At 44.0% G+C, this 25,122-nt stretch overlaps 1 protein-coding gene across 1 annotated transcript; it reads right to left on the bottom strand.

The window, feature by feature from the left end:
* Window positions 1–17,900: 17,900 nt before the first annotated feature.
* Window positions 17,901–24,763, bottom strand: KRT9 (keratin 9). The gene is made up of 8 exons (XM_043962554.1): window positions 24,068–24,763; window positions 22,570–22,652; window positions 21,669–21,825; window positions 21,149–21,310; window positions 19,896–20,021; window positions 19,440–19,663; window positions 18,481–18,926; window positions 17,901–18,031 (listed from the first exon to the last, which is right to left on the bottom strand). Exons 1-7 carry the CDS (start codon window positions 24,761–24,763, stop codon window positions 18,503–18,505), a joined length of 1,872 nt encoding a protein of 623 aa, XP_043818489.1. The 3' UTR covers window positions 17,901–18,031; window positions 18,481–18,502.
* Window positions 24,764–25,122: the final 359 nt, after the last annotated feature.

The following is a 25,122-nucleotide window of genomic DNA, read 5'->3' as shown; positions in this document are numbered from 1 at the left end:
CTCACTATTCAATCCATTTGTTTACTTTCTATGAGCCTCAGTGTCCTCAGTAAAAATGAGTGGGTTGGACAAGGTGAGCTCTGAAGACCCTTCTGTCCTCTGAGATAGTATCTACTGTATGGTTCTGATTCAACCAGTATGTCCTGATTTACTGGCTGGGGAATTCCTGTCCTAGACCCTTCAGGGGTAATAACAGCCCTTTGGCTGTCTTGTGAATTGGCTAGTTGCTGGTGCCAGGGCCACACCAATGTGTGTATTATTGCTTAAGGGAGTGTGTCCAGAGGCCTGACCCACCCAGCTGTGCCCAAGGCTCCTCACCCCAGGAAACTGGAAATGAGAGCACGGGAATGGGTCCTAGTGGAAGGCAGGTGGAACAGCCCGGGCCTTTGGGCCTGCTCTTTTGTATTCAACACAAGCCTATCCATTCCCAGGGATTCCTGCAGTTAAGGCCAAGAGCCCCTATAGAAGCAGAGGATGAAGAGGCAGAGATAAGAAATGGCTGGCACAGAACTCTCCAAAGGAGGGAGTGAGAAACATGGGAGGAAGGTGACAGCAAGAGTTCGAGAGCAAAAGAAAAATGAGTTGAATCATTTCACCAAAACGGGTTTTGTAAATCAAAGAAAGAAAAGGAGGGAAGGGAGAAAAGGAGGGAGGGAGGGAGGAAGGAAGGAAGGAAGAAAGGAGGGAGGGAGGGAAGGAAGAAAAAGAGAGGTTGAGAAGGTGAATGAAGGAAGAAAGAAAGACAAGGATGAAAGATCAGTAGCTGATAGATAGATGGATGGACAGAATGAGCATTTATTAAGCATTTATTATATACCAGGCACTATTCTGAGCACAGAGGATACAAAAACAAGTAAGCCAACATTCCCTACCCTCAGGGAGCTTAGATTCTAATGGAAGAAGATAACACAGAAAGATGGAGGAGGAGGCTGGGGCATGAATATGGGATCCCTGGCTAGGGAATGAGGCCAGTGCCAAAGATGTCTTTGGGATGAGGAGAAGAGTTGGGTCATAAGATCACCCATTTAGAGTGTGAAGGGAATTTAATGGCCATCTAGTCCAGTCTCCTAATTTTACACATCAGTCCATCCAAAACAAGCATTTATTATTAAGTGCCTATTATGTTCCAGCTACCATGATAGAAGGGTGGCTAGGTGGTGCAGACCTAGAGTCAGGAAGACCCAGCTTCCTGAGTTGAAATCTAGCCTCAGACACTTATTAGCTGTGTGACCCTGAACAAGTCACTTCACCCTGTTTGCCTCAGTTTCCTCATCTGTAAAATGAGCTGGAGAAGAACATGGCAAACCACTCCAGTATCTTGGCCAAAACAACCCCAAATGGGCTCAGAAAGAGTCAGACACAACTGAAAAAGACTAAACACCAAAATCAGTGCTAGGACCGGGAGTAGCACAAACAAAAGCACTCTGCCCTCTGCTGCATTCTATCATGAAAACAACTTGTCCACAGAAGCAAATAAGAAAATATGTACAAAGCAAAGTATTGGGGGGAAGGGAACACTAGCTGCTGGGGTATTCAGGAAAGGCCTCAGTAGAACGTCCCCTTTGGACTTTCAATGAAGCTAAGGATTCTAAGAGGAAGAAGGTAAGGAGAGATTGCATTTCAGAAACAAGGGGGCGAGCAATAACCCAGTTTGAAAAGTAGAATGAGGGAAGGATGTTGTTGTTCAGTCGCTTCTCTTCATGACCCCATTTGGAATTTTCTTGGCAGAGATCCTAGAGTGGTTTGCCATTTCCTTCTCTATCGCATTTGACAGATGAGGAAACTGAGGCAAACAGGGTGAAGTGACTTGCCCAGAGTCACACAACTAATAAATATCTGAGTACAGATTTGAACTCAGGTCTTTCTGACTTCCTGACTCCAGGCCTGGCACTGTGCCACCTAGATGTCTGGAGTAAAGTAGTAGTGTTGTATAATAAGCTTTGGAGAACTTAGGTGGGAGATGGATTGTCAGAGGCTTAAAATGTATTAAGGAGCTACTGGAGTGTAGAGGAGGAGAGTGATGAGGTCAGACCAGCACCTTAGGAAAATCTTGGTAGCTGGATGGGAGAGAGGAGAGATTTGAGGCAGAGGGACCAATTAAGAAGTTATTTCAATCCTCCAGGTAAATGGTAATGAGACCTGAACTAGGGTGGTGGCCCAGTGAGTAGAGAGGAGACAGGCAATGAGAGGTTACAAAGAACCTCTGCTAATTCATAAGGAAACCAGCAGAGATCTGTATCCACTGAATACAGTCAGGAACTCAAAGTATGTTAAAAAAAAAAAAAAACAGTGCTGGACTTGGAATCAAGAGAGACCTAGGTTCTTGGAGTCAAATGAGGCTTGTGTTCAAATTTCACCTCTAACACTCTCTTTGGGACATGGAGCAAGTCACACAGCCTTGCTGAGCCACTATTTTCTTCTCTGTAGAATGGGGCAGTGGTGCCTATCTTTCAGTGTAGGTGTAAGAATCATATGAGAGACAGCTAGGTGGTGAAGTAGATAAAGCACCAGCCCTGGATTCAGGAGGACCTGAGTTCAAATGTAGCCTCAGACACTTGACACTAACTTGGTGTGTAGCCCTGAGCAAGTCACTTAACTCACATTGTCCTGCAAAAAAAAAACCAAGGGGCAGCTAGAAGGCGCAGTAGATGGAGCACCGGCCCTGGAGTCAGGAGTACCTGAGTTCAAATCCGGCCTCAGACACTTAACACTTTACTAGCTGTGTGACCCTGGGCAAGTCACTTAACCCCAATTGCCTCACTTAAAAAACAAAACAAAACAAAACAAAAAAGAATTGTAAGAGATAATTTATGTAAAATGCTTAGCAAATTTTTAAAAATTTTAAAAATAAATAAACAAATGAAGGAATGAATGAATGAATAAAAGTTACATAAGTGGCAGCTGTGGTTGTTGATTCCCAAAAGTTATTTCTGGTTAATTTTAGACAGAAAGAAGGCTTTCATCTTGCAGAATGACTAAAGCCCCAAGGCACCAAATTGTAAGAGCATCCAGGAGCAGGCCTCCTCTGACATTCCTCTCCTACCCCTCAAGCTGAAGTTCAAGGTAACGCCATCCTACCTGACTCCACCTTCCCCTGGCAGCTGCATCCCAGGTCCCAGGTGCTTAGCACCACCACTACCACCACCCAAAAGTCCCCTGCATTTAACAGCAGAATGTGAATTAATGGATACCATGTGGGACCTGGGATCTAGAAGAACTCAGTTCAAATTTCATCTCCCTCACTATGTAACTTCACAATTGTGTAAATGTGTAACCTTAGGCAAGTCATTTAAACTTTGCCTCAGTTTCCTCATCTGCAGAGTGAGGAGGTTGGACTCAATAGTCTCTAAAATCCCTTCAAGTTTTAAATTTATGATCCTATGAAACCCCACTTCCGGTCCCCCCAGGAGATCCAGTGCCCCTCACCCTCCCTTTGTCCCAGGTACAAACAAAGCTAAGTAGGGTGTGTGTTTTTTTTAATGTTTTTTTATTTTTTTATTTTATTTTTGAGGCAATTGGGGTTAAGTGACTTGCCCAGGGTCACACAGCTAGTTAAGTGTCTGAGGCCCGATTTGAACTCAGGTCCTCCTGAATCCAGAGCCAGTGCTCTATCCACTGCACCACCTAGCTGCCCCTAGTGTGTGTTTTTTTTAATCTGCTGCTAGATATCTGGCCACTTCCCTCCTCCTGTTCCCCATCCCCAAGGAGAAAAGGGAAGGGGAAATTGAGCCAATTAGGGCCCAGGGCCTGCTGAATCTGGCTTGGAGCTGCCTCCTACCTTCTCTGGGGAGAGGAAAGAAGGAGGGGACAGGGTGTACCTGGTACTTCCTGGCCTCATTTCCAAGAGTCTGTTTCCAGCTCTCTGCTGGGACTCCACTAGTGACTCATCCCTCAAACAGTCCCAGGAACCCTCCCCCATTCCACACAATCAAGGATCTTTGCTGGTCGACCTTGCTTTCCCCTCCACCAGAGAGTCCCCCACCGTCACCAGTACCCAGCTCCACCTTCTTTGTTTCCTCCCCACCCCGCTATCTCAGGCTTTGGAGAGTCTCTGTTATACAGTCCCCTCCTCCCCTACTCTCAGCCAACCCTTAGGGGAACAAGGAGGCTTTGGAGTGCCCAGCCTGGGCCTCAAGTGGTTCTAGGATGATGTATTGGCCAATGAGCCCCAGAGGGTCCCTGTGCTGAGCCTAGGGGGCTATCCTCAGCATTTGTGGCAGGCAGGCACCTTAGTTTAGAAAGGATCAACGCCTGGCCTGACCCCTCTGGTGACCACTGTCCACATCTTCCAGCTACTCTCCACACTGGGCTGCCAGGCCTTGATCCATAGAGTACTAGACTACTATTCCTTTGACCCTATTTCATCTGCTTTCTCCGGCTCACTCCACCATCCAGGAAGCTAAGCTCCCTTCACCGGATAGCAAATACTAGACAAAGATGTATCCAGACTCTGGGGACAGAGCAGGAATAATTCAGTAGCCACAGCATCACCTGGTGGTCATTCAGGGAATCACCAGTGAGTTGCTTTAGCCCATGACATAGCTCCCTTCTCACCATCAAAACTCCTTCTCTTCATTGCTACCCTCATTGCTAAGGATTTTACCCAGTGCTTGTCTATCCCTGGAACCCAACTTTATTGTTCCTCCTTCATTTTTGAAGTAGATCAATTACATCACGATGTTGGAGCCAGAGTATCATGTGTTTGTCTGTGACTGAGTTTCAAAGGCACAAGATTGGGCACAAGTGGTCCATTAGAACATTTAGAGTGGAACTCACTCTGGATTTGTGCAGCTCAATACAGCCTAATGATCCTATGCCAACAAAGGCTCATAGAGAAATGGGGATCCAGAACTGGGAGATGCATGAGACCCATTTTTTTCTTTTTCTTTATCTCTTTTATTTTTAAAAAATGTTATGGATACCTTTTAATTTTGTATTGTATTCATTTCAGAATAGACCACCTTCTTCCCCTCACCAAGTAAGCTATCCCTTACAACATTTTTTTTAGAAAAACAGTTTGGGATTGAATTTTGTTCTCATTTTTTGATTTAAGGTATGGGTGAGGAAGAAGATAGGAGCACATTTGAAAAAACAAAGGTGATATAAAAATGAAATAAATCAATAAAATTATTTTTTAAAGAAAAAGGTTTAGAAAAACTAACCAACACATCCATCATATATGGCAACATATACAACATTCCACACCCATAGTTCCCTACTCTTCCAGGAAAAGAAAGAGGCACTTTTTTCTTATCTTGGTTATTATAATCATAGTGCCCAGTTCCATTTTGATGCCTTATTTACAGTCTTGTCATCATTATAAATATTGCTTTCCTGGATCTGCTGACTTTACTCTGTATCAATTCATAAAAGTCTTCATTATGTTTCTCTAAATTCTTCATAATATCATTTATAACAGTATACAAAATATCTTGTTACATTCATGTACCACAATCTCCATTTTGTTTCCAGTTCTTTATGATCACAAAAAGTACTTCAATTAATATACACAGTACTTGACCTTCTTGAAGTATATGCCCAGAAATAGTCTGGTTCAAAGTATATGGACATTTTAGTCACTATTTTTCAAATTGTTTTCCAAAATGAATGTTCAACTAACAGTGTATTAATCTATCAACCAATCAATAAGCATTTATTAAGTGCCTATTATGTTCTGGGGATACAAACACAAAAATGAAATAACCCCTTTCCCCAAAGAGCTTACATTCAATTTGGGGGAGTACATGTATGTACATAATGAGTACATATATACAAATAAATATATACAATAAATAAATACAAGATAGTAAATCACAAAGGAGAAAGGGAAGTAGAAGTTGGGGTGGAGCTGGAATCAGTAAAGGCTTCATGGAGAAGTTGTTGTTTCAGCTTAGTCTTGAAGGGAGAGAACCTATGAGGTGCAGATAAGGTAGGAGGACCTTCCCGGCATGAGGGAAAACCATTGTAGTGTATTAGTATGCTTGCATAACAACTGACCCACTGGGCCTATGTGGGGCTGGGGCGCTCACTCTGTGCTTAGATGGGCATGATGTTTAGTCCTGGAGAAGCTAGGCCTATGAAGAAGTCAGGCTCTTTTTCTTGAATTCTCTGGCTCTTTAGAACCCTAATGCTCAAGGGAACATTAATTACAACTAAGTCCTGATTACTGCAAATAAGAAATCTCCTAAAATGGTTGCATTATTCAAATTTGCATGGTACATTTGCATTGAGCCAGAATCAATTACCATATTTACATAATTATAACTGAAAAGTGCAAATTCAAATACATGTGACAACTTCAGGGAATTCATTATTTGCATTAATTGGGACCTACCCATAAATCTTATGTTAGACTTAATTGTAGGATCTCTCAAGAAAAGATTAGAGAGGTACTCAATGTACAGTGTAGATCAGATATAGGACAGCCATTTATTTCCTCCACGCAAAAGAAATGCTAAAAACGCAAAAGATTCAAAAGCATGAATTGACAAAGACTTAAACATGATATAGTAATCTATAATTCCTTGTATGTTTTCCCAGGAAGTTGATACTTAAAACATTAAAACAGGGGTAATGTTTCAGTTCTCCATGGAATTTGACCATAGGGAATCCAGGCCAGCTCATCCTCTTTATCTTCCCTGACAGTGGTCATCCACCTGGTTGGTAGATCAACCAGTCGAAGGGGGCACCTCCCAAAACACAACCAACATTGACTGAGGGACCCAGTTAGATTTGGATGTCCTAGGATCTAACTCGCTCTCTTGAATTTACAAGGTCACTTCCCAGATGAGAAACATCCATATCAAGATCACTGTTTGATCACCTATATTGGGGGGGGGGAGGGGGGGAGGGGGGACCACAAAGTATAATAGGGAGCCATTCAGTACAGATGCCCACTGCTATGTGCAAACAGCAGGCAAAAGTGCAAAATTCTTCTGAAAAATGTTTATATATCCTTTGACCACTTCTTTATTGGGGAATGGCTCTTGGTAGGGCCCTAAGAGTTGTCTCCATTCTGATGGTAACAAGAAGAGAGAGAGAGAGAGAGAGAGAGAGAGAGTTGCTCTAGCTTTCTGGGAATGAAGCCAGAAAATCTGTGAAATCTTATCATTTTCAGCAAAAGGTAAGCCAAGAATAGAATAAGGATCAGTCAGACTTTCTCCAGAAGTCCCTGGTTGCTTTCTGATACCCTGGGGCACAGAGCCTCCCATCTCACTCTCACAAAAAGCTTCTCTGAGCAGTAATGTTAGGCTCTAATTACCAAGATGAAAATGAGAAAACCCTGAGGGACTATGGAACCTTGAGAACTTTCGTGATATAGCCACATGGGGGCAATGCAACCACAGCAGTGGAGGGAGCCAGGGTTAGTGTCAGGGTTAGTAGCAGCAGGTAGGCGGGGGGAAAAGAGTCCACACTTACCTTTTTATCAAGACCAGCCAGCCATGCTTGACCACAGCCTCATTTGTGGGATACTTTGAAGCCCACAGTGCTAATGACAAATTCATCCAGACTGAGTTTTGGGAAGAAGAAGAAGAAGAAGAAGAAGAAGAAGAAGAAGAAGAAGAAGAAGAAGGACGAAGAAGAAGAAGAAGAAGAAGAAGAAGAAGAAGAAGAAGAAGAAGGAAGAAGAAGAAGAAGAAGAAGAAGAAGAAGAAGAAGAAGAAGAAGAAGAAGGAGAAGGAGAAGGAGAAGGAGAAGAAGAAGAAGAGAAGGAGGAGGAGAAGGAGGAGGAAGAAGAAGAGGAAGAGGAGGAAGAGAAAAAAGAAGAAACATGTATACAGTTCTTTAAAACTAACAAAGCACTTTACAAATATTATCTCATCTGATCTCCATAACAACCTTGTGAAATTGGTGCTAATAATAATAGTCCCCATTTTACAGATGAAGAAACTGAACAGAAGTTAAGTGAGTTGCCTTTGGGTCACAGTTAGTAACTGAGACTGGATTTGAACTCAAGTCTTTCTGATTTCAGGTCCAACATTTTGTCTGACCTAGCAGGCCCTATCCGATGGAAAAGAACTTAACAAAGCTGTTCCGTTGCTGCCCCAAAGAAGGATTCCACTCATTCTATCTGATAAAGAAGCAACCTACAGACTAATAGAGAAAGAGCCCCCACCCACTCAGGTGCCTATGCCAACATCTCAACTCCATTTTGACAAGAAGTGGCCATGAACGATAAAAACCAGTAGAACTAGAGTCAGAAAACCTTTGTTCCAATCCTAGTTCAGACACTCACTACCATGTGACCTTTGGCAAATAACTCCTCTGTGCTTCAAAGAATTTTAGAGTTGGAAGGGACTATCCAGTATGACCCAAAATCAAAAAGGAATCTCCACTAATCTCTCTAACCCTTCAGGATAATAGGAGGGGAAGGGGACAAAGAGAGAGGGGCAAAAGAAGGGAGGGCAGATTGGGGGAGGGAACAGACAGAATCAAATCCCTTTTGAAGAGGGATAGGATGAAAGAAGATGGATAATAGAATAAATATCATGGGGAAGGGAATAGGATGGAAGGTGTAACGATTGGAATGATGCCACCTGCTGGAGACTTACTGTAGGAAAGCTCCAACATGAGGAGAGGGCCTCTGAGGGCAGGACCATGTGGCTTTTCTTTGGTGTCAGGAAGTGACATTGGCTTGTGGGAGGAAGAAGGGGGAGGCTGGCACTCTGACTTGCTCTCTTTCCTGAGGACTCTGGTGGAGAAGGGAGCTAGAAATGTGCTCTCCCTTTAATAGATAGATGAATCTAGGCCTTTCTCTCTCTCTTTACCAAATTCTTATTCTCCTTAATAAATGCTTAAAAGTCTAACTCTTGCTAAAACTTATAATTTATTGTCGACCACTCATTAGATATTTTAGACAGTATAGCTAGAATTTTAGCCCCTTACAAAGGGAAACAGTTAACAATAGTAATCATGAAAAAGAGAAAAGGGGGGGGAAATTGTACAAAAAATATTTATAGCAACTCTTTGTGGTGGCTAAGAATTGAGAATCAAGGGAATGTCCATCAATTGAGGAATGATGGAAGAAGCTGTGGCATATGATTGTGGTGGAATGGTATTGTGCTATAGGAAATGACAAACAGGATGATCCCAGAAAAACCTGGAAAGACTCATGAACTGATGTATAGTAAAGTGAGCAGAGCTGGGAGGACATTGTGCATCATGACGGCAGTATTGTTCAATGAGCGATTATGAATGACTTAACTACTCTCAGCAATGCAATCATCCAAGACAATCCCAAGGGACTAATGACAAAGTTTACTATCCACCCCCATAGAAAGAACTAATAAAAAGAGCACTTGTGGATTGTACATATATAACCTAGTTGCTGTCTTGTGGAGGGGAGAGGAAAAGGAGAGGGAGGGAGAAAAATTTGGAACTCTAAATCTTGTGAAAATGAATGTTGAAAACTACCCTTACATATAACTGGAAAAAATAGAATAAATCTTTGTTGCAAAAAGGAATCTCTACTCTATGCCTGACAATGGGGCAGCCTTTGCTTGAAGACCCCCAATGAGAGTGAATCCATTAGTCCAATCAGTTAGACTTTGGGCCAGCTCCAACTATTAGGAAGTTTTTCCTGATATCAAAATCAAACCCATATTTACCTGTCTGCACCTTCCAACCATGGCTCCTGGTTCTGCCCCCAGGACCAAACAGAACAAATCTAATCCCTCCTCCATATGACAACCCTTTAAATATTTGAAGATTGTTACCTTGCTCCCTCCTAGCCCTTCAATCTTCTCTTCTCTAAACTAAAAGCCCCAATTCCTTCAGTCCCTCCTATGATATGGACTCAAAACCCTTCACTATCCCAGGTGGTCTCCTGTGCACAAATACTCTGAAGCTTATCACCGTCTCTCTTAAACTGTGGTGCCTAGAACAGAACATGACTTAAGATGTGACTTAGCCACAGCAAAGCAAAGAGAGGTGAAAATCTTATCTGGAAAGCTCTGGCTCTCTTTATGCTGCCATATTTGCTCTTTTTTGGCTGCCACATCACACTGTGGACCCATGTCGAGCTTATAATCCTCAAAAGCCCCAAGAAAATTTTTGGACAAATTGCTGTTAATCCTGCTTCTCCCATCCTGTACTTGTAAAATTCATCATCTGAACCCAAGTGCAAGACTTTATGTTTAACCCCACTGAATTTCATTTTATTAGATTCTGCCCAGAGCTTTAGCCTGCCAAGATATCTTTGGGTCCAGATTCTGTCCATCCAATGTATTAAGCATCCCTCTCAATTTTGTCTCATATGGAAATTTGATGCTCATGGCATCTGTGTCTTTATCTAAGTCACAGAGAAAAATGTTAGCTAGCACTGAGGCAGCCTGGGGGAGCTAGAAACCGACTAAAATTACATGGAATCTTTCTAGGCTTGGCAAATCAATCAGCTCTCAACTCATCTCACAAATGTTTGGCTATATAGCTACTAAATTGCTTTAATCTATTCATTTAGCAGTGGAAGGGAGGGAGGGAAGAAGGGAAGGAAGAGAAGAGGGAGAGGGAAAGGAGGCAGGGACAGAGAGTTTAGCCAGGCATGATTTGTCTAGCTGTGCTAGCTTTTTATAATTACTACTTTGTTTTCTAGATGCTCATTAACCATCTCAAGTTCTTTTTTAATTGTATTGATGTGTTTTGTTTTCATATTACAAATATTTACAGATTACTCCCCCACTCCATTAGCAGTCTCTCATACCAAACTAAAACAATTAAACAAAACTAACAATAGTGACCTCATCTGAAAGTGTAGACAACATTCCACATCTGTAGCCCCACACCCCACCTCTTTTTTTAAATTAACAGAAATATATTTTCTCTCTCTCCCACTCCACAAGGGGAGTTTAGTCATTTCAGCTATGTCTGACTCTTCTTGACCCCATTTGGAGTTTTCTTCGCAAAAATGTTAGATTGGTTTGCCATTTCCTTCTCCAGCTCATTTTACATATGAGGAAACTGAGGTAGACAGGATTAAGTAACTTGTCCAGTATCACACAGCTAATAAGTATCTCAGGATGGATTTCAGCTTTGGGATTCCTGCCTCCAGGCCCAGTGCTCTTTCCACTGTGCCACCTAGCTCCCCACTTGAAGAGAGGGGAAAAGAAAAGATGAAACAAGTTCTCTACTTCCTCGCAGAGAGGTGATAGACTCAAAGTACAAATAGAGACTTTTTAACATGGAGAATGTGGGAATTTGTTTTGATTTGCTTTGACATATGTTTGTAAAAGGGATTTGGGGGGCAGCAAGGTGGCACAGTAAATAGAACACCGGCCCTGGATTCAGGAGGACCTGAGTTCAAATCCGGCCTCAGACACTTAACACTGACTAGCTGTGTGACTCTGGGCAAGTCACTTAACCCCAATTGCCTCACCAAAAAAAAGGGGATCTTGTTTTACTTGCTTTCTGGAGTGACGGTAGAGAATGCCAATCTGAACATTTGCTTTAAAATTAATTTTAATAAAAGAGAAAAAACCAAGTGTCTTGTAACAAATATGTCCACTCAGGCAAAATAAATTTCCTCACTATCTGTATAGAAAAAAATATACACACACGTCTCAGTCAGCACCATAAATCTGTCATCTCTCGGTCAGGAGGTGGATAGTATGTTTCCTCACTGGTCCTCTGGAATTATGGATGGTCATAATTATTAATCATAGTTCTTATTGCTTTAGAGTTGTTTGTTTTCACAGTGACATTAACCATCTCTTTAATTTCCTATTCTAGAATTTTCTCAAGCAGGCCAAGTCAATGGTCAATTGTCTGCAGGACTGTTCTCTTACAGAACCAGAGGCTATAGTTCTTCCGGGCCAGGTGACTTTAATCCAATAAGGAAAGCTGCTACTTTCTTACTATCCCTTTACTCATACTGGGTATCAGCTCCCTGTTAGCTATTTTTGTTCTTTTTTTTCCATTCAAAGATCCTTCTTCTTGACAGAGAAAACAGAGAGGAGAGAGAAACAGAGACAGAGAGAGAAAAGGAGAGAGAGAGAGAGAGAGAGAGAGAGAGAGAGAGAGAGAGAGAGAGAGAGAGAGAGAGAGAGAGAGAGAGAGAGAGAGAGAGGAGTCAGAGACGGAGAAACAGGAGGGTAAGAGAGACAGAAACAGAGATTGAGGCAAAATAAAAGGATAAGGAGAGAAACAAACATTTTCCTCATCTGTAAAATAAAGCTCTCACAGCAATATTGTTTGATGAAGAACTGTGAATGAGTTAACTATTCTCAGCAATACAATGATCCAAGACAATCCCAAAGGACTCATGATGAAACATACTATCCACCTCCAAAGAAAGAACTGGTATTGATGGAACACAGACTGAAGCATGCTACTTTTCACTTTCTTTCATTTTTTTTTCTTTTATTCAAGTTTTCTTGTACAAAATGACTAACATGGTAATGTTTTACATAATTGCACATGCATAACCTATATCTGCTTACCATCTCAGGGAGAGGAGAGGGGAGGGAGGGAAGGAGGGATAAAATTTGGATCTCAAAACTATAAATAAAAATGTTTATTATTTTTTAAAAAGAACAAATTAAAGTTGTCTGAAATAAAAAATATCTCTCAATCATTGATCCTACTGTTTTTCTATCTGATACCCAGGCACCATGAGGCTGAAGCTAAATCTGGGGTCACAGATTTAGAGCAGGAAGGGACCTCAAAGGTCTTTTTTTTTATATATAATTTTTTTTTTTAGTGAGGCAATTGGGGTTAAGTGACTTGCCCAGGGTCACACAGCTAGTAAGTGTTAAGTGTCTGAGGCTCGATTTGAACTCAGGTACTCCTGAATCCAAGGCCGGTGCTCCATCCACTGTGCCACCTAGCTGCCCCCTCAAAGGTCTTTTAATCCAATCCTCTCATGTGACAAATGAGGAAACTGAGGCCCAGAAAGTTTAAGTGAATGGTTCATGCTCACACAGCTCTGAGAGGCAGACCCCCTAGGTCTTGATGCTAGTTTCTTCTTGTTTTTCTGTGGGATTTTTCCAATTTTCCAGTTTGGTCCTGGAATTTGGTCTAATTGCTTCACCTGTTTTGATATGAGAAAGGTGACATGAGAAGAGTGAAAAGCTTTGCCCAGAGTCCTGAGCCCTGGGCTGGAGCTCTGTGCAGTCACAGCTGGCTACCCCCTCCTTCCTGCCATCTTTGTGGCTATAAGGCCCTGTAAGAAAGATCTCTGGAGCATCAGAAACACCGAGGCAACTCCTCTACTGATCTCATTGCCCAGGGAGTAATGTGAAGAACAGGTCGCTAGGTGGCACCATAGCACACAGAGCGCTAGGGATAGAATCTGGAAGACTCATCTTCCTGAGTTCAAATCCAACTTCAGACACATCCTAGCTGTGTGACCCTGGGCAAGTCATTTCATCCTATTTGCCTCAGTTTCCTCATCTGTCAAATGAGCTGGAAAAGGAAATGGCAAACCACTTCAGTATCTACCAAGAAAACCCCAAATGGGGTCAGACACAACTAATCGATTAAACAACAAAATGTGGAGACCCTGTATCAGCCCCAGGGACCTTGGAGAAATGCTTCTCTCCACAGCACACTTCTTACTTCCCACTCACTCCTGTGGTGTGAAGGAACTGATAGGTGTCTTAGAGCTCTAGCCAAGTGGCCCTTCAGGTTCAAGGCTGCTTCCTGGCACATTAAGCCCGGCTGAGTCACTCTACAATCGCCCTTACTCAGGTCCTTCACCTAGACCATTATAATAGCCTCCTAATCACTCTTCCTGGAGTTGGACACAGCTGAAAGGACTAAACAACAACAATGAAAAATAACTCTTCCTACCTTAAGTCTCTCCCCTCTCTTATTCATTCTTTAGGCCTCTGCCTAATTTATCACTATAATCAGATCTCGCCTCTGTACAAAAACCTTCAGGGGCTCCCCGTTGCCTCCTGAATAAAGAAAGCCAAAACCTCTGGTCCTGGTATTCAAAGTCCATCCATAATCTAGATACAGCCTAACTTTCAAGCTTTATGATATAAGCAACCCCTTTTGTACTCTAATTTCAGCCATACTAAGCATATCAAGGAAACTACATGACATAGTGGACAGAATTCTAGGCCTGGAGTCAGAAAGCCTTGAGTTCAAATATAGCTTCAGACTAGTTGTATGACCATGAATAAGTCACTTAACCTCTCTCAGTCTCAGTTTCCTCAACTGAAAAATGAGAATAATAATAGTACCTACCTCCCAAGGTTGTAGGGAGGATCGAATGAGAAAATATTTATAAAATGCTTATTGGGGGCAGCTAGGTGGCATTGCAATGGATAAAGCACTGGCCGTGCATTCAGGAGGACCTGAGTTCAAACCCAGCCTCAGACACTTGACACTTACAAGCTGTGTGACCCTGGGTAAGTCACCTAACCCTCATTGCTCCACAAGAAAACAAGCAAACAAAAACAAAAATAAAATGCTTATCACCATGCCTGGTATGTAGTAAGGACTTAATAATTGTGTATTTCTTTCTTTCCATACTAGGCTACTCTCTGGCCACCATCCTGACTCTTCCCTCTGCCTGTCCTATGCCTTTGTTCTGCCATCTTCCATGTCTGGATTATCCTCATTTCCATCTATCAAGGTCCCTTCTTTCCTTGAAGACATCACAAAGATACCTCTCTCTCATCAAATCCTTCACAACATGTTGTACCCCTTCTCCATGCTTATTTTACCCTCCCTTGTCTGATAGTCATCTACATTCATGTCTTCCCACTTCCCTGACCCACCACCACCACCATTAAGGGGTAATCTTTCAGTAGGTGCAGTTTCACATCTCACTTAGTCACCTCATGTCTAACTACAGGATTGTAGTACAGACTCAATAAATGTTTTGTATTTGAGGAGATGCTTCAGCTTGGAGTGCTTAGCATCACAGACAAACCAGCTATTTGCTGATCATTAAATCCTTCACCTTTGGAAAATACACAGAGCCTCTCTTTACTAACTTCTCCCTAAGGGTGCCCATCAAATGTGATTTATCCTTGGTTAATGCCTCCACTCCACCCCTTACTCAAGAGGAGACCAACTTTCAGAGGTAATTGTGGGGGATGTGGGGAGTGAACTTGCCTGAGGCACCTGCCTTGAGGGAAGTATCTCATATTCTTTACCCACGAAGCCTTCTTCCACAACTTAAATCTTAAATCCCCTTTACTCGGAGTTAATGGTCCAGCTTCACATACTCCCTTGGGTGGTTTATTTGTTTATTTGGGTTTTTTATTTTTTATTTTTAATAATAATATTTTTATTATTTGTTTATTTCTAATAATATTTTGTTTTCCCTTAGTTACATAGAAAGGCAATTTTTTAAATTCATTTTTTAAATTTCGAGTTCCAAATTTTCTCTCGGCCTCCCTCAGCTCCCCCCTCCCTGAGACAGTAAGCCATTTGATATAGATTATACACGTTCAATCCTGCAAAACATATTACCACATTAGTCATTGTTGTGAAAGAAGACACAGACTCTTGGAAGGTTTATAAAAGCCAATACATCACTATCAATAAAATTCTTTCTCCTTTGGCTCAGGCCCCCAGCCAGGAGAAATTCTGACACTTTGGGCTGAGATTTAAATATAATAATAGTCTCAGTCCCTCCCAGAACAATACTATCTGCCAGGAATACATTTCTCAGAAGCATGATGATACGGCCAGTTGCTGAAGACTTCTCTCTGCCTGCAAAGATTCGTCTCCAAAAACCTGTTATATATGAATAAATGGTTCTGACTCCAGCTACTTCTAACCCCAACACAGACACATTTTCTGTTCCTGGCAAGTGCATTGTAAGGTTCAAATGAGATAATGAAAGTAAAGTACGTTATAAATCATCATTATTTATTATAATTATTATTTTTATTATTATTAGCCTGCCCTCACCAGGCCTCCAGTCTGATAACAACTTCAATCTCCTAGCCTTCTATTGCTGTCCTGCTGAGCTATAGAAGAATGTGCTGATAAATGATTAGCTACTGGGCTCTAGGAGAAGGGAAAGGGATATGTATGCACACTTTTTTTTTAGTGGGGTAATGAGGGTTAAGTGACTTGCCCAGAGTCACACAGCTAGTAAGTGTCAAGTGTCTGAGGTCAGATTTGAACTCAGGTCCTCCTGAATCCAGGACCAGCACTTTATCCACTGCGCCACCTAGCTGCCCCTACACATGCTTTTAAGTTTAAGATGCATCATTAACACTTTCTTAACTCTAGACAATCAACAAAACAACAAATCAAGCCCAAATTTGTAGTTATTGAAGATTTCTGAGATGTAAATACTCACCCTGAACATTTAACAATGGGATCTCCAAGCCTCCAGCATACCTTTGACTCCCAGCAAGAGGGAAGAGTAGCTAAGTATTCCTTCTCCCACCCCATCCCTTCCCCAGCCCCATCTCTGCAGATATGTTGTCATGGTGGGGCCTCCCTCCTTTATACTGCTGCATCTTAGCTCTACTTTCCCAAGGGGAATCAAAGGTGGAATTCCAAAAGAACAGGACTGTTGCAATGGCAAATCCCTTCATCCTAGTCCCCTTCCTCTTTGCTTCCACGTCTATTTCTTTTTTCTTTCTTTCTTTCCTTCTTTCTTTCTTTCTTTTTTCTTTTTTTTTTTTTTTTTTGCAGGGCAATGAGAGTTAAGTGACTTGCCCAGGGTCGCACAGCTAGTGTCAAGTGTCTGAGGCTGGATTTGAACTCAGGTCCTCCTGAATCCAGGGCCAGTGCTTTATCCACTGTGCCACCTAGCTTCCCCCCCATGCCTATTTTAATGGAGGAGGAGACACCTAAGCCAAAGCAATCTTTTGGACCCCCACATTCTTTCTGCTCTCTCCCTGGAGTATAATCCTGTCTCCACCATACCAGCTGCCTGTCCTTTCCCCCTGCTCTCTGACAATAAAAAGACTGCTTAAGCCTCAGTTTCCTTATCTGTATAATAACGGGGTAGACAAGGTGGCCAATCAATTCTACATCTCTTTGTGTAACTTTCCCCACCTATGTGTTCAGGGAGGGGGGTTTTCTTATCTCTTTATTTGCTATAGTATTTAATTAAATGTCCTTTGTTCAAATTGATATTCTTTGGCTGGGCAGTGAAGTGAAATGCATTGGTGGTTGCTCATGAGTTATGGTTTCCAGTTGGTGCTGACTCATAGATTGCCTGGTAGTTCTTCAGAAGCCCACATCCAAGATGTGTTCCAGGTGCTACATTTGCACTTAACCCTGAAGGGATTTAGGTCATGTTGCATGCTTCCCACCACCACCATCAACATTCCTGTCCCAGAGAAATTGGTTTATGGGGAATATCATATGAGAATGGGGAAAGAAGGAAAGAAAAAGAGGCACAAACAGGCCAATAACAACCAAGGAGGAGTGTGTGGAAGGGGAGAAGGAAGAGTGCTGCCACTACTAGAGAGAAATGACAAATGTGCATTACGTATCAGTCCCTCTGATGATTTTTGGTGCCAAGTGATGAAGCCACCTCATCCTCCTTCATGGGCTAGGTACCTTCAGTCTAGTTACCTGATGAATGAAAGCAATGTAAAACACCCAGCCCACAAAGTACCAAGCTCCCATCTTCCCAGTTCACTATGATCTGGGAATGGTTCTGATTAGCCCCCTGGTCCCTGGTTCTAGATGCTGTCCCTCTTCCCTTTTCTCAGTTTCTTCTCTCTGCTACCATCTTGCATTTTCTGGGGACCATCATCTGAAGAATAGAGTTACAGATGCCGACAAAGTATTCAGAAGCCAAATTATGGTTTGCAATAGGAAAGCTTTATTAGGAAACAAAGGTCAGATAAGGAGTAAGGCATCTCACAACTCTGGACAGAAGCAGAGGCCAAGGGGAGTCCAATGGAGCAGGTGGACAAGCAGACAGGGACCCTTCTGTGGAGCCTACTCAGCCCCCACAGGATACTATTCCCAATGTTCTCAGTATTGTCTGCTGGTCCTGACCTCCAGATGGAATGGCATTATCTCCTCCAGGGACTGTCCAGAGGTATCTCAACTGGAGGCGAGTAGGGAATTTCTCAAGGAGTTTAGTATCTCTTCTGGGACCCTGGAAAAGGAGAAAAGGAAACTGGTTAATAGAGCAGAGGAGACTTGTGTTCTTCCCAACTCCAGCAAGAGGCTATGGGGATGGTGGGAGGGCAGGGGACTTCAGAGGAGGGAAGGAAGCTGACCGGGAGAGGTTCAGAAGGGGCAAAGAGGCTCAAAGGAGACAAAAGGCTCATAGGCAGCAAGAATGCTCAATAGGATATCTAGCATTTAGTATAAGAAAGGACCTTAGAGATAATTTAGTCCAGCTATCATTTTACAGATGATGAAACTGAGACCCAGAAAGATGGAACCACTTGTCCAAGTACAGAGGGCAAGGTGACTGGCCAGGAGAGTTTCAGAGGTAGGGTGCAGGGGATGGTGCATGGGACCACTTCACTCTGGCCCAACTAACTAGGAATGGCACAAAACTTTTTTTTAGCCCTCTCGATTCTGGGTAACCATTCTCACCTTGTGAATCATCGCCGCCACTCTAGGATTGGAAAATGTTAGAGCCAGACTGGGAGGAAGACTTGACACCTCCAGAACCACCTCCACTTCCACCACTGCTGCCCCCTTTACTTCCGCTTCCTCCACCGTATCCGCTGCCACCCTTTCCTCCACTGCCACTCTCGCCACCATATCCGCCTCCGCTTCCACTACCGCTTCCTCCACCGTATCCACTGCCACCTTTTCCTCCGCTGCCACTCTCGCCACCATATCCGCCGCCACTTCCACTACCACTTCCTCCGCCGTATCCACTGCCACCTTTTCCTCCGCTGCCACTCTCGCCACCATATCCGCTTCCACTTCCACTTCCTCCTCCATACCCACTGCCACGTCTGCCTCCACTGCCCCCTCTGCCTCCGCTGCCCCCTCTGCCTCCACTTCTTCCTCCAAATCCAGAACCTGAGTCACTACAGAGAAAAAGAAAAAAATGTCAGTGAGTTTGTGAGTGAAGCCTTCTGATAGGAGAGAGCTGGAGCTATCTACAACCTGGTGCATGAATCCCAGTGACTTTCCCTACTTCCAAGTGTCTTGGTTTTAGCATCCTGGGAGCTAAGGCTGAAGCCTGGTCACTGGACAGTTCTTCCCGTATGGATGGAAAGAAGTCATGAATTGGGACCAGTTAGATCAGTGTCCTTCTCTCAGATGGAGAGGAGTCACAATGGGATCCCTTAAGTTCCTGTCTAATGCTAAGGTCCATGAAATCTCTCAAACTATGTGCTCTCCTCTCCCAGGCTTATTTCTCCTCCTCCTCCCCAGGGACCCCATCTGACAAGGGATGGATTTGCCCAGGGGATAAATGAGCCTTGAAGGACAGAAGCAAACCTCTTTTTAGCCACCTGGCATCTTGGGGGTCTTTCCTCTCCTAGAGATAGTGGGGGGGGGGGAAATTGAAGAAATGGAAATTGTTCCAAATCACATACACATCTTGCTGTCCCTCCTCCAGCAGGTTACGGTAGGTAGCAATTTCCTGCTCTAGTTGCGTCTTGACATCCAGCAAGTTGCTGTACTCCTGGTTCTGACATTCAATCTCTCCTCGGATATCAGTCAGCTGGGATTCCATTTCACTGATCTGGGCTTGGATTTGGGCCAGCTGGCTACAGTACTGTCCCTTCATGTCCTCCAGACTCTTCTCCAGGGCAGATTTCTAGAAAGAAGAAAGGGATCCCTGAACATGAGTGGGAGGGTAGGTGGGGGCTGGGAGGATCAGTGAGAGGTCAGGGCAGTGTCCACTGGGACAAGAAGCCAAGAGCTGAAGGCACCATTTGTGGCTGATTTGAGGATGAATGTGCTCAGCCATCTCCCCTGATATCTAGGGATTGTACTGGTCACCCTTCCTCCCCCAGTTCCCCCAGAGGTTAGGGGTCGAAACCACCTACCATGCTGAGTTGGGATTGTAGCTCTATCTCCAGGCTCTGGAGGTTGTGTCGGGATTCAGTCAATTCCTTGTTGCTGGTCTCTATCTGTTGGCTGCTAGTTGTCACTTCTTGGCTTATTTGAGTCATCTGTAAAACCCAAAGTTTAATGGAGACTAGACTTGCTAGTCACTGACATCAGGCCCAGGGTTGTGTCAAGGGTTAGAGTGCCCACTGCTAGAGCTAAGATTAGAATGGGAGGCCACTGAAGAGGGAGAAAGAAGGAGGGTCTCTTCTGAGCCCTGGCTTGCCTGATTAAAAGATTTGAAATCCTATAGGGAGAAGTCATGGTATAGCAGGGGGAGGGAGAGGTAGCTATCCTTAAAGTCAAGAAGACCTGGAAACAAGTCTCTCCTCTGATACATGACCCAGAAGAAGTCACTTAGAATCTCAGTGTCCCAGGAAAGTCCTTAAGGTAATAATGACAATAACAATAATGATTTATATGAGATGTCCTAAAAGACTTAGTGTATTTTAAGTTAATAAAGCTTAAGATTGCGCTACGGGGAAATTGTAAAGCACTTTCTTTTTCTTTCTTTTTTTTTTTGTGGGGCAATGAGGGTGAAGTGACTTGCCCAGAGTCACACAGCTAGTAAGTGTCAAGTGTCTGAGGTTGGATTTGAACTCAGGTCTGCCTGAATCCAGGGCCAGTGCTTTATCCACTGCACCACCTAGCTGCCCCTAGCACTTTCTTTCTAAAGCGCTTTATATACATTAATCCCATTTGATTCTCCAAATAACCCTGGGAGCTAAGGGCTACAGTTATTATTATCCCTATCTTTCAAATGAAGATAATACTATGTATTATTATCCCCATTTTACAAACTGAGGCTGAGAGGTTGAGTAATTAAGTATCAAGAGTTAATTAAGCTACTAAGTATCAGAAGCAAAATATAAACTCAGGCCTTTTTGATTCCAAGCCATGCTTGCCCTTTGTAAATTACTGACTGCAATTTACAAAGGAGTTACCTGTCTGCTTGACAGAGGGAGTTTCCATACAGGGGAATCCCTTACACAATTGAAATCAGAGGTTGGGGATCCCCCCAACCTCACCAAAGAGCCATTGAAGTATGGCCTAAATGTGTGGGGGAGGGGTAGACCTTAGTTTTCCTGGGGCTCAGGATTCTGGCCTGGCTCCAGCCTCAGAAATGCCCAATCACAATCTTGCCCAGCTTTCTCAGTCTAGTTTTGGCATTCTCCCATCTTGGATCATTCACCTGGGATTCAAACCGATCCTCAATATCCTTGCGGTTCTTAGAAACAAGCTGCTCATAGTCTTCTCGCATGTCATTCAGGATCTGGGTGAGATCCACACCTGGGGCAGCGTTCATCTCCACAGTGACATCGCCACTGTTCTGTCCAGTTAATCCATTCATCTCCTGTCAGGAAAGAAGCAAGGTCAGGAGGCAGCTTGGATAGTCTGAAAAGGACCTGGAGACATTAATCCCCTTTCTGGCTCCTTTAACTCTCCCCATTTTTGAGCCCTAGAAACAGAGAAGACTGTAGGACTGAAGAGCTAATATTCAGCCATGGGCAGATCTCAGGAGGCTGGGTTGAAGGATCACCCTCTCCACACACCTTATCCAAACGCTCTACTTTGGGAAAGATAGATACTGAAGTCCCTGGTCCTGGGACTACTGATCCTTCCTGGATCAGCCTCCATATCCTCCTCCTTCTTCCCCTCCCCAGTAAACCCTGTTAGCTGAGCTCCTCACTACTGGGAGCCAGAGAGCCTACCTCTTCATGGTTCTTCTTGAGGGATTGCAGCTCATCCTGAAGAGACTCGTATTGCATCTCAAGGTCAGCCTTTTGCAAGGTCAGATCATCTAGTACAGCACGCAGCCCATTGCAATCTGCTTCCACTCCTTGTCTTAGGTTCAACTCCATCTCATACCTGCAGCACAGGTGGGGAAGAAGACGGGCAAAACCAGGCTCAGGTAAAGTGGGGTAAGAAGGACAGAGACCTCCACTCCAAAGATCTGGAGACACCATAGAAAGAGGAGACTGCTTGCTTCCTGATGGCTTTCCCCTTCCACAATCATTTCTGCTTTTTTAACCCTTAAAGAAAAGCTCCTGAAGAAAAGGAATTGTGGTAGGAGATACATCAAGAAGGGAGAGGGAGGAGGATGAAGAAAAGGAGGAGGAGGAGAAAGAAAAGGAGGAAAAAGAGAAGGAGCAACTAGCACTTATATAGGCCTTTAAGGTTTTTTTGGTTTTGGGGGTTTTTTGGGGGGGGAGGGGGGTTGTGGGGCAATGAGGGTTAAGTGACTTGCCCAGGATCACACAGCTAGTAAGTGTCATGTGTCTGAAGCTGAATTTGAACTCAGGTCCTCCTGAATCCAGGGCTGGTGCTTTATCCACTGTGCCACCTAGCTGCCCCCTAGGCCTTTAAGTTTTGCAAAGCACTTTACATATGTTATTGCATTTGATCCTCACAACAACCCTGGAAGGTAGGTGCTATTATTATCCCCATTTTATAGATAAGGAAACTGAGGCAAAAATCAATTAAATGACTTTCCCAGAATCACACAGCTAGTATGAAAGGTAGGATTACTACCTTCTTGACTGCAAATCCAACACTCTATCTATTACCCCATCTAGTTCCCTGATTGCAGAGAGAGGTGAACAAGAGTCTCACTTCATCCTGAAGTCATCAAGGGTCATGCGGGTATTGTCAAGATCCAGAATGACTTTGTTGTTGTCTAATGTCTCGCTGAGAATCTAAGAAAGAGAGAGGGCAAAATGTTAAGGGTCCTCCCTTCCTCCCTTGCCCATTATATCCCATTGCTGGAAGGGAAACAGGACCCTAGCAGAGCCATAGACCAGGGGTCAAGAGAATCCAAGAGCCCAGACTCTTTCTACTGCCTTTACAGGAAATGTTCAGAGTAATCAACAGCTTCCTGGGTTTTGTCCCAGGATCCCTCCTATCCGTGGCTTGGGGGGGCTTGGGAGGTGGTTCAAAGGGCTTCAGAGGTGGCATGGCTACTCCAGTGTTGCCCCCCAACATTAAGAGAGCCAGTGCATGAGTCTGGATTTGCTAACTCAACAAGGGAGAAAAAGTCCTTTAAGAGCCAGATTGGCTTGTGAGGAGACAATAGGGAAGTATCTCTTGCCAGGAGGTTACAAACAAGAATTTAACAGCAAGACAGAAATGTTCATGGGACATTTTCATACCCAGCTTCTAAGCTATAGATTCCAAGTCTGCTTTGGAGTACAGCCCCTCCTTGGATCACACCTATAAATCCACCAAATTCCTCAGATTGGGCTTCTCTGTTCTGTTACATGGATTGGGGGAGTAGGGTATGGAAAGATAGACTCTGGATTGTTCCTAATAAAATTCAAGTTTTCTGACAAAAAAGCTTCCTGGCAATGGTAAATATGGTCATTGTCTAAGCCTTAGAGTCCAATTTCACACTCTTCTCCTATGGACCAGGTATGGAGGAGAGTGATAGTGCCAGACATGGAACTCAGCATAGCTCTAGACCTGGAAGGGACTGGAACATCTAATAGTCCAATCCCCTTGTCTTACATATGAAGAAACTGAGACTCAGGGACACATGACATTCCCCTTCCCACGTCTACATTTTGTATTTTGCTCTTTCTCATACTTGGAGTGTATTCCCTCACCTCTACCTCTTTTTTTCCTTCAGAACTCTACTCCACCATCATCTTCAACATGAAGCTCTTCCTGATAGTCTGAGCTGCTATGCTAGTCCCTCCATCCCAAAAATTTCCCTTTTAACTCTGTAATATATTTTGCATGAATTTATGTATAAGTCTCCTCTGATAGAATGCAAACTCCTTGAGGGTAAGACACAGTTTTCTTCTTGTCTTTGTATCTCTGGTACCTAGCAGAGCATGATACATAGAAGAGGTTGAGTAAATGCTTGCTGGTTGATGAATTAGTAAGCAACAGACACTCTCTATAAAGGACCCTTACAAATTCTACCTTTTCTCCATACTGGAAGTATAAAGTCCTTTGCCCACTTGGTCCTTTGTCCTTCTAATGACCAACTTTCCAAAGAACTGTTATAGCAGTTCTAGGGCCTTCAACCCTAGAGTTGTTGGTCTCTTACTTATGTCAAAGGGAGATATGTGAGTGCAGGGAGGGAGAGGAGAAATTGCCTCCCACTTACCTGGTCCTTGAGGTCATTGATGATGTCGTAGAAGTGAGAATAGTCCTTAATGAGTGACTGGGGACCATGGGTGTCATACCAATTCCTGATCTTTCCCTCCAGGTCACCGTTGCTCTCTTCCAGGGAACGTACCTTATCCAGATAGGAAGCCAGTCTATCGTTGAGGTTCTGCATAGTAACCTTTTCTCCACCATTCAAGAGGCCATCACCTCCTCCCATGCCACCTCCGAAGCCCCCTGAGCCACCTCCAAAGCCCCCTGAGCCACCTCCAAAGCCCCCTGAGCCACCTCCGAAGCCCCCTGAGCCACCTCCAAAGCCCCCATAAGAGCCACTGCTAAAGCCACCAGAACCACCACCATAGCCCTTGGAAATACCATAGCCACCGCCTGAGTGACTCCCAAAGCCAGAGCCTCCCATACCACCACCGCCATAGCCACCCCCAAAACTAGAGCTGCTTCCACTCCTCATGCCACAGGATCCCCCACTGCCGCCACCACCATAACTGCTGCCACCGCCATAACTGCTGCCGGAAGAAAATCTTCCTCCTCCTCCTCCTCCTCCTCCCATCCCAGAGGATCCATATCGGCCAGAAGAAGACCGCTTGCTGAAGCTTCCCCCTCCGGAACCTTTCACGCTTCCTCCTCCCCCGCTGCTGCGGGTTCGAAAGGAATGGGAGGAACTTTGTCTACAGCTCATGATGCTGCCTCTTAGCTTGGGGAGTGCTCAGGGAGCTATTTCCAGAACGAGAAATACAAATCTGCCGTCCCCCTGGCTTCTTATTTATACCACCAGCAGTGGGTGGCACCAGCAGGGTGTTTCCCCTTCCCTGTCCCTGCCAAAAACACTCAAGCGCAGCAAAAGAAGTTTGGGATCTGGGAGCCGGCCGGAGCCCCAGGCAGAGCGTCCTGTGTCAGCCCAGGCCCCCGGCTTAACCTCCTCTATTCCATTGTGTGGGGGAAGCTGACAGATAGGCTGTCAGGGGCACCATAAATCACATCTGCTGCCAAAGGAAAATGGGGGGATGGGGAGGGAGAAGAGGAGAAGTGACCTAGATC

This window comes from Dromiciops gliroides, chromosome 4, assembly GCF_019393635.1.
Source record: "Dromiciops gliroides isolate mDroGli1 chromosome 4, mDroGli1.pri, whole genome shotgun sequence".
Classification (NCBI taxonomy): Eukaryota; Metazoa; Chordata; class Mammalia; order Microbiotheria; family Microbiotheriidae; genus Dromiciops; species Dromiciops gliroides.
Note: the sequence above shows the minus strand (reverse complement) of the source record. Positions and strands in the feature narration are given on the sequence as shown.